At 42.9% G+C, this 10,177-nt stretch overlaps 1 protein-coding gene across 1 annotated transcript in view; it reads right to left on the bottom strand.

Moving 5' to 3' along the window:
• LOC112075139 (grainyhead-like protein 2 homolog) overlaps positions 1-4,713 on the bottom strand; it is a 9,104-nt gene extending 4,391 nt beyond the window's left edge. Inside the window, exon 1 of the mRNA XM_024142174.2 lies at positions 4,573-4,713. Within this exon, the coding sequence (XP_023997942.2) occupies positions 4,573-4,713 (141 nt within the window). The remainder of the gene's footprint in view (positions 1-4,572) is intronic.
• Between the last annotated feature and the right edge of the window lie 5,464 nt (positions 4,714-10,177).

Here is a 10,177-nt window from a genome sequence, read left to right as displayed (position 1 = left end):
TGATTGGCCTGACTGAAACATGGCTCAAGCCTGATTCATTTACGCTGTGTTAATGAGGCCTCTCCTCTGGTTACACTAGTGACCATATCTCCCCAGCACCGCTGCAAGGCGGACATTTTACGGACAGCAAAATTAAATTTACAACAAAAAATTACTGTGTTTTGTCTTTTAAAAGCTTTTTAGTCATGAAATTCTATGCTGCCACTTCAATCACTTTTATAGCTACGTGTTCAAATCTAATTTGATTTGTCACATGCCCCAAATACAACAAGTGCTAGCCTACCGTGAAATGCTTATTAAATGCACCTGTTGTTAAGTGGCTTGTAAGAAAAATATGTACTAAATAAAACGTAAGTTTACAGGCCTCCTGCGGCCATATACAGCATTTTTTTTTTTTTTTTTACCGTTTATTTTACCAGTAAGTTGACTGAAACACGTTCTCCATTTGCAGCAACGACCTGGAATAAGTTACAGGGTGATGGAGGGGGATGAATTGAGCCAAATTGTAAACTGGGATTATTAGGTGACCGTTGATGGTTGAGGGCCAGATTGGGAATTTAGCCAGGACAACCGGGGTTACACCCCTACTCTACGATAAGTGCCATTGGGATCTTTAATGACCTCAGAGAGTCAGGACACCCGTTTAACGTCCCTCCGAAAGACCGGCACCCTACACAGGAGCAGTGTCCCCAATCACTGCCCTGGGCATTGGATCTTTGTTTAGACCAGAGGAAAAGTGCCTCCTACTGCCCTCCACACCACTTTCAGCAGGCACCTGGTCTCCATCCAGGGACTGACCAGGACAAACCTGCTTAGCTTCAAAGCAGCCAGCAGTGGTATGCAGGGTGGAGGCTCACTGATGTTCCCTGAATTCCCTATCCAGACTTTGTAGTCATGGCATTAACATATAACAGCGTATAATTTTGTGTGACTTCAATAGTCACACTGAAAAGTTCCACAGACCCACTCCAAAAGGCTTTGTGGAGCTATCATCGTTCGTCAGTGGGTATTGTTTCGAATAGTCTCCGGACCTAACGTTGTCCACAGTCACACCCTGGATCTAGTTTTGTCCCGTGGAATAAATATTGTGGATCTAAGTGTTTTCCTCATAATCCTGGACAATCCTGTGCCACCATTTTTATTACATTTGCAATCGCAACAAATAATCCTGCTCAGACCCCAAACCAAATGGTTTATCAAAATCTGCGGCTTATAATTCTCAAGACAACTCAAAGATTCTAGATGCCCTTCCAACTCCCTCCCACTACCAAGGCCTTCGCAGTACAAAAATCAGTTTAACCAAATAACGAGGATCACTTAAACATGAACTCACTCATAAAAACAGCAGCTCTTTGCTGTATGTCGTTGACATCTCTCTTAGCAATGGTGTTAATAATGTTTTTGGAAAATCTCACAGTTATCAACTTGTTGTAGCTTTCTTTATGCCTGCTACGTTACTGCAAACACAGTCATCTGAGCCATTCCGATTGGCCACACGGTTAAGCCTATAGTGCACTTGATTTGCTCTCCGGGCCACCGGAAGGCAGAGTATGTAACCTTCAGACAGATTAAATAGTACAAATACAACAGTTGCTACCTGAGACGCAGGGCAGCACTGAATCGGATGCACCTACCGCAATAGCCCGAGACAAAAAATAAATAAAATAGGAACAACAAGGCCCTTTATCGTAGTTTTTTTTACAGAAATGTTTGGCGATTGACTAGAATGCCTTTGGAGATCGACCAGTCCCAGTTACTGACCACTGTTCTAGAAAGTTGTGTGTAAAGTTCAACCTTGGGCTTGCTCTCTGTAGGCGATATTTCTGCTGTCAGTCCGAGGGAGCTGCGCCGGCAGTCTCTGGGCTACGTCACAGGCGCCGGTTTAGAGGGAACATTGCTGGGCCACCCTCAGAGCCTGGTTCCTCTCTAGGTTTGCTTTTTAGGTTCCTGCCATTCTAGATTTTCCTAGCACCGTTGCTTCGACATCTGCATCAAATCAAAATTTTGGTCACATACACATATTTAGCAGGTGTTATTGCTTGTGTAGCGAAATCCTTGTTTTCCTAGCCTCCAACAGGCTTGTAGTTATCAACAGTGGAGCAGTTAAATCTAAAAACGTATTCTCGAACAATTTATACGACATCTAAGTATGAGAATGGAATTAAGATATATATTAAAATTGAATTGCGCAAGTCAGGGGGACATTGACTACAATACAGTCGATAAGAATACAGTATTATACAGTTGAAGGTTTGAATTACATACACTTAGGTGGTTGAAAAAACTCGTTTTTCAACCACTCCCAATTACTGTGTTTAACAAAACTAATAGTTTTCAAGTCGGTTAGACATCTATTGTGGCATGACACAAAGTAATTTCCAACAATGTTTACAGGACAGATTATTTCCACTTAATAATTCATGCCATCACAATTCCAGTGGGTCAGAAGTTACATACACTAAAGTTGACTGTGCCTTTAACGCCTGTGGAAAAATTACAGAAATTATATCATTTGCTTTAGAAGCTGCTGAGCGCTAATTGGCATCATTTGAGTCAACTGGAAGGTGTATCCTGTGGATGTATTTCAAGGCCTACCTTTCAAACCAGTGCCTCTTTCGCTTGACATCATGGGAAATCAAAAGAAATCAGTCAAGCTCAAGAAAAAAACTTGATAGACCTCCACAAGATCCTTGGTGAAGCAATTTCCCAAACACCTGAAGTACCACGATTCATCTTACAAACAATAGTACGGCAGTTACGACACCATGGACCACGCAGCCGTATAATACCGCTCAGCGAAGAGACACGTTCTGTCTCCTAGAGCTGAACCGTACATCTGGTGCGAAAAAAGTGCAAATTCCAATCCCAGAACAACGCAAGGACCTGTGAGATGCCTGGAAAACAGGTACAAAATTAAATCTATCTCCACCAGTAAAACGACGTACCTATATCGACATTATACCTGAAAGATCCGCGTCAGCAAGCGAAGAGCTCCCTGCTCCAAAAACCGCCAAAAAATAAGCCAGACTACGCGTTTGCAACTGCACATGGGGAATAAGATCGTACCTTTTTGGAGAAATGTCCTCAGGTCTTGATGAAACAAAAATAGAACTGTTTGGCCCATAGATGACCATCGTTAAGTTTGGAGGAAAAAGCGGGAATGCTTGCAAGCCGAAAGAACACCATCCAACCGTGAAGCATGGGGGTGGGAGCATCTCGTTGTGGGCGGTGCTTTGCTGCAGGAGGGACTGGTGGCACTTCACCCAAAAATCAGATGGCATCATGAGGTAGGAAAAATATATGTGGATATATTGAAGCACATGTCAAGACATCCGTCAGAAGTTAAAACTCGGTCTCAAATGGTTTTCCAAATGGCATGACCCCAGCTACTTCAAAGCTGTGTGGAAAAATGGCTTAAGGAAACAAGTCAAGGTATTGGCAGTGGCCATCACAAAGCCCTGACCTCAATCTCTATAGAAAATTTGTGGGCAGAACTGAAAACAGCGTGTGTGAGCAAGCCTGACTCAGTTACACCAGCTCTGTCAGGAGGAATGGGCCAAAATTCACCCAACTTATTGTGGGAAGCTTGTGGAACGCTACCCGAAACGTTTGACCCAAGTTAAACAATTTAAAGGCAATGCTACCAAATACTAATTGAGTGTATGTAAACTTCTGACCCACTGGGAATGTGATGAAAGAAATAAAAGCTGAAAAATCATTCTCTCTACTATTATTTTGACATTTCACATGATTAAAATACTGAACTAAAACAGGGAATATTTACTAGGATTAAATGTCAGGAATTGTGAAAAACTGAGATTAAATGTATTTGGCTAAGGTGTATGTAAACTTCCGACTTCAACTGTACATATGAGATGAGTAAAGCAGTATGTAAACATTATTAATGTGACTAGTGCTCCATTATTAAAGTTTCCAGTGATTCCAAGCTATGTATAAAGGGCAGCAGCCTCTAAAGAGCAGTGTTACGTGACTGGGTGGAAGCCGGCTAGTGATGGCTATGTAACAGTCTGATGACCTTAAGATCATCTCGGTCCCAGCTTTGATGCATCTATAGCCTCTCGGTCCCAGCTTTGATGCATCTGTACTGACCTCGCCTTCTGGTTGATAGCGGGGTGAACAAGCCGTGGCTCGGGTGGTTGATGTCCTTGATAATCTTTTTGGCTTTCCTGTGACAGCGGGTGCTGTAGGTGTCCTGGAGGGCAGGTAGTTTGCAGCTTTCCACCTTCTCCACTGCAGTCCCGTCAATGTAAATAGGGGCGTGCTCCCTCTGCTGTTTCCTGAAGTTCACGATCAGCTCCTTTGTTTTGTTGACGTTGAGTGAGAGGTTATTTTTCTGGCACCACTCTCCCAGTGTCCTCACCTCCTCCCTGTAGGCTGTCTCGTCATTGTTGGTAATCAGGCCTACTAATGTTGTTGTCTGCAAACTTGATTGAGTTGGAGGCGTGCGTGGCCAAGCAGTCATGGATGAACAGGGAGTACAGGAGGGGGCTGAGCACACACCCTTGTGGGGCCCGTGTTGAGGATTAGCAAAGTGGAGATGTTGTTGCCTACCTTCACCATCTGGGGGCGGCCCGTCAGGAAGTCCAGGACCCAGTTGCACAGGGCGGGGTTCAGACTCAGGACCCCTAGCTTAATGATGAGCTTGGAGGGTACTATGGGGTTGAATGCTGAGCTATAATCAATGAACAGCATTCTTACATAGGTATTCCTCTTGTCCAAATGGGATAGGGCAGTGTGCAGTGTGATGGCATCATCTGTGGATCTATTGTGGCGGTAAGCAAATTGAAGTGGGTCTATGGTGTCAAGGTAAGGTAGAGGTGATCCTTAACTAGCCTCTCATGATGACAGAAGTGAGTGCTATGGGGCGATAGTCATTTTGTACAGTTACCTTTGCTTTCTTGGGTACAGGAACAATGGTGGACATCTTGAAGCAAGTGGGACAGCAGACTAGGATAGGGAGAGATTGTATATGTCCGTAAACACTCCAGCCAGCTGGTCTGCGCATGCTCTGAGGACATGGCTAGGGATGCGGTCTGGGCCGGCAGCCTTGCAAGGGTTAACACGCTTAAATGTCTTACTCACGTTGGCCATGGAGAAGGAGATCCCACAGTCCTTGGTAGAGGGCCGTGTCGGTGGCACTGTGTTATCCTCAAAGTGGGCGAAGGTGTTTAGCTTGTCCAGAAGCAAGACGCCGGTGTCCACGACATGGCTTGTTTTCACTTTGTAGTCCGTGATTGTCTGTAGACCCTGCCACATACGTCTCGCATGTGAGCTGTTGAATTGCGACTCCACTTTGTCTCTGTACTTTTGCCTGTTTGATTGCCTTACGGAGGGAATACCTACACTGTTTGTATTTGGCCATATTCCCAGTCACCTTGCCATGATTAAATGTGGTGGTTTGCAGTTTGAAATTTTTGTGCGAATGCTGCCATCTATCCATGGTTTCTGGTTTGGGTACGTTTTAGTCACAGTGGGTACAACCAAGGTGTCGTTAAGGGGGGGGGGGGGGGGGGGGCAAATGAATGATTCATGGGTAGGGCCCCTAGATGTTTAGAGAATTATTTGTTTATAATTGAAAAAATGTTAGACAAAAAAATCTGTGATGAAAATTAAACGTATAACCATAATCAGATCAGGATTCTCTACACAAACCATCCCGTTTCGGGAGGAGAAGGATGGGTGGGTAAGTCAGTGCAGACGGCCTGCCGAACTGAGTAGCCTAGCTAGCCAATATAGCTAGCTTGATAGCTTGCTAGCTACAGGTAGCTGCCTACCGTGGACTCACTCGGCTCAGTCAGAGCAGTAATTATAAACATGATGATGATGAGCTACCCACACCAGTTATGGCTAAGCTAATTAGCTATTATTTAGATATAACTGTATTCCCCAATATTTGTGTGATATTTGTTAGCTAGGCTAGACTAAAATGTAACACCTAACCTAATGTAGCCTACCTATCCATACTGTAGATGCTACTACTACTAACTGCTGTAGACAACGATCCCAACGTGTGTTTACTATATGAAGTTGAAACAGCGGAACCTTGGAGGTGAGGCAGTTTTGTTGCAGCAGCAGCATAACTAGACCATTTTATAATTGTAAAAGTTAAGCACATGATGACTTAGATACGTATTTAAGTGTGTATTTGATATGTATACATATTAAGTTTTCTTTCAGTAGTAGATTTTTAGTATGGTAACCTTTGTAGGAGCGAACATTAAACCTAAAATTCCCTTTGTTTACTCACTTCCTAGTGCTAGAGAGCCCAGGTAGGCAGCATCTCAGTGGAAAGCTGTCAGACCGACTCTGATGCAGAGGAGAGCAGGGAGGAGGAAGAAGACTTAAAGAGTAGCAGCAGTGCCAGTGAAGGTGACAGAGATTGAACAAGTAATAAGGGAAAATAAGAGTATGGACAGATTCAAAGTGAGGAAGCTGAGGTTTTAGATGATCCAGTACTGTGGCCAGAGAAAGTACAAGACCATAAAAGAGAAGCTATTGTTCGCAGACTAACCAACAGGTGTGGTGAGGAGACAAAACTGTATAAAATCATGCCCCCAGACTCAGAAGCAAACCATTCCCCAATTTTACAGTACAGTAAGTCAGCAAAACGGAAGAGAAAGGTACAGAGACTGGCTTATTTATAGTAAGAGCGTAAAGGCATTATATTGCATTCCATGTGTTCTTTTTTTCTCATGAGCAAAGTAAACCATCACCTAGTTCTTGAATAGTAAGGATGGCTATAGTTATCAGTGAAATGGCGCGGAGAATGTATGACAAACTACCAGAGCTTGAGGATGGTGTCTCACAAGAACTATTACTGGAAATTGAAAATTCTGCAGCATACCATGACAACAGCTACAGTATAGACAGCAGCTGCAGAAACAAATCAGTCAGAAATGTATAAAAACAGAGGCACTTTTAGAAAGGATTTGGATGTGACACTGTACATAGCATCTAGGAATCTGCCATTCTGGGGGAAATCACTTAATCTTGATGATGTGCATAATGGACATTACCTACTGTAGGCTTACTTGACCTGTTGTCAAATTATGACCGCTAATTCGTGAGCACTCTACAGAAAGTCAGGACAAAAAGAAAGGAGCACGACTGACTCATTACCTCAGCCCTGAGAGACAAAACGAGTGCATAGGAATATGTGGTCAAAGGGTTTTGAAAACAGTACTTTATGAAAGAGAAGATGTAATCTATTACTCGGTTATATGTGATGCAACACGAGACATTTCCCATACTGAGCAAAATGTATTATTGGTGAGATATGTACACAAAGATAAAGTTCAGGGAACAGGTAAATGGGAAATAATTGAACGTTTTCTTGAATTTAAACACTTTGCTAGAAAGACAGGCAGTGAAATTTCTGAAATGATTTTGAGTGCATTGGAAGGGCATGGTATTAACGTAGCAGATTGCCGTGGTCAAGGCTATGATAATGGTGTAAATATGTCAGGGAAAGTGAAGGGAGTTCAAGCACACGTACTGCAAAAGAATCCACTGGCCACATACTCACCTTGTGCCTCCCATACTCTTAATCTTGTGGGTGTACATGCAGCACAGTCGTGCCAAGAAGTATCAACCTTTTTTGGCTGTGTGAATCATCTTTACAATCTGTTCAGGGCCAGCCCAGAGCGATGGGCCATTCAAGGAAAAGACTGGCTGCTGTCTCAACCTCCTTTCAGACACACGATGGAGTGTGCGTATTGCTGTGGTCCGACCAGTGGCAACTCATTTACCGTCTATCATCAAGGCCCTAGACATGCTTCTTGCTACCTGCAGCCTGACAAACCAAGTCAAATCTGAGGCAAAAGGTCTGAAAAGCTACTTCATGTCTTTCAAGGCAATCTTCCTGCTCACTTTCTGGGTAAAAGTTTTGCAGAGTATTGAGAATAGATGCCTAATTCTTCAGTCAGGAAATATTTCTCTGGATATGGAAGCAGCTCACATTAAGGCACTACAGGAAGAAATACAGGCTCTGCATAATCAATGGGACGCTCTTCTGGCAGAAGCCTCCACGGTGGAAAATGAAATGGGTGGTACTACTCAGTGAACAGAGGAGCCGCCAGAAAAAAATTAAACGTTTCCCTGATGAGACTGAAGATGGCATAGCAGATGAACAGAAGTCAGACACTGGATTTCGCAACACAGTGTTTTATGTGTCTCTGGATAGTGTAATCAGCCATTTGGACATGCGGTTCCACACGATTGCAGATATATGCGAGGAGTTTTCACCAATACTTACATTTAGGAAAATGACTGAAAACCAAATTTGTGTATCTTGCCACAAATTGAGAAACAAGTACTCCAAAGATCTCACAGATGGATTTGAAAATGAAGTGCGACATCTAAAGACGATATATGGTGCCACTTTTTCAGATGGTCTTTCTCCTGTAGAGCTCCTAAATGCCATCCACAAGATGCAGCTACAGAGCATTTTTGGAGAGGTGTGCATTTCACTGCGAATCTTCTGTACAATGCCTGTAACAGTTGCTGGGGGTGAACGTGCCTTCAGTAAGCTGAAACTTAAAGAACTAAGATCTACAAATGTTCCAAGACAGGTTGAACAGCCTTGCCATCCTTTCAATTGAAAACCAGATAGCAAGAAAATTTTACTTTAAAGACATTATAAATGAGTTTGCTCACAAGAAGGCTCGACGCTGGGCTCTTGGTGCAGTGTAACCTCTGAGTTTTGTTTACAGGGAACAAACAAGGACAAATGACATAACCTGTTCTACCCAAGCCTGCCCGGGGATGGGCAAAATACTGTTTGAGTATTTTCTGCTATGGTTTATCTCCTGCTGAACTTACTCAGGAATCCCCACATAATGTCTCGACACTACAGTTGCAGTTTCACAGATGCTTGTTCTCTGTAGGTACCACATTTATGCCTGCAGTCAACATAGTTCAGGATTTTTATTTTATTTTGTGTATGTTATTTAGGAATTATGCATAGGGCAGAAAAGGGTTAGCCTTGTTTATAAGAATGTAATACATTCTTTAATCTGAAACATGGATCATTGGTAATTTCTTCATTAAAACTGACTACAACACCATATTTTAAAAAGTCACCAATTGGGTAGTTATTTATGATAAAGCATCAAAAATCTCATGACGCAGCTTTTGTTAACATTAGGAACCAACCATTTTTGCAATTCTGTTAATATGGGTAAAGGATGAAGGTGGAAACTAGAATCTGCACAATTGTAGTATAGAGCAGCAGAAGCTTATAGATAGTACATTTAAATAACACCATTGTTCAGTACGTTATTTTAATCTGAAACATTCAGATTTCTATGTTAGGGGCCCGGTATAATTTTTTTCTCCCATGGGGTACAACATCTCCTATACAATTCCTGATTAACTCAGTCACCGTATCCAGGCTGCATCACATCCGGCCATGATTGGGAGTCCCATAGGGCGGCGCACAATTGGCCCAGCGTCGTCCAGGTTTGGCCGGGGTAGGCCGTCATTGTAAATAAGAATTTGTTCTTAAAGGTTAAATGAAAAAACATCTGTGGCTTGTCGGTGTTATTCTCAGAGGCTACCCGGAACATATCCCAGTCAGCGTTATCAAAACAATCTTGAAGCATGGATTCCGATTGGTCAAACCAGCGTTGAATAGACCTTAGCACAGGTATTTCCTGTTTGAGTTTCTGCCTATAGGAGGGGAGAAGCAAAATGGAGTCGTGATCAGATTTGCCGAAGGGAGGGCTGGGGAGGGCCTTGTAGGCATTTCGAAAAGTTGAGTAGCAGTGGTCCAATGTTTTACCAGCGTGAGAACTACAGTCACTGTGTTGGTAGAACTTCGGTAGCATTTTCCTTACATTTCCTTTGTTAAAATCCCCAGCTACAATAAATGCGGCCTCAGGATATGGTGTTTCCATAATGTCCAGTGTAGTTCTTTGAGGGTCGTCGTGGTATCAGCTTGAGGGGGGATATATACGGCTGTGACTATAACTGAAAATAATTATCTTGGGAGGTAATACGGTCGGCATTTGATTGTGGTATTCTAGGCCATCATAATCCTGGTGGTCGTAATGCTGGTGAGTTACCGTCGCTCTGATATCCAAAAGTTATTTCCGGCTGTATGTAATAACACAAAACATTTCCTGGGCTAATAATGTAAGAAATAACACACAAAAAA

This window comes from Salvelinus sp. IW2-2015, unplaced genomic scaffold, assembly GCF_002910315.2.
Source record: "Salvelinus sp. IW2-2015 unplaced genomic scaffold, ASM291031v2 Un_scaffold2998, whole genome shotgun sequence".
NCBI lineage: Eukaryota > Metazoa > Chordata > Actinopteri > Salmoniformes > Salmonidae > Salvelinus > Salvelinus sp. IW2-2015.
The sequence above is the reverse complement of the archived record's forward strand: the minus strand, read 5'-3'. Positions and strand labels throughout refer to the sequence as shown.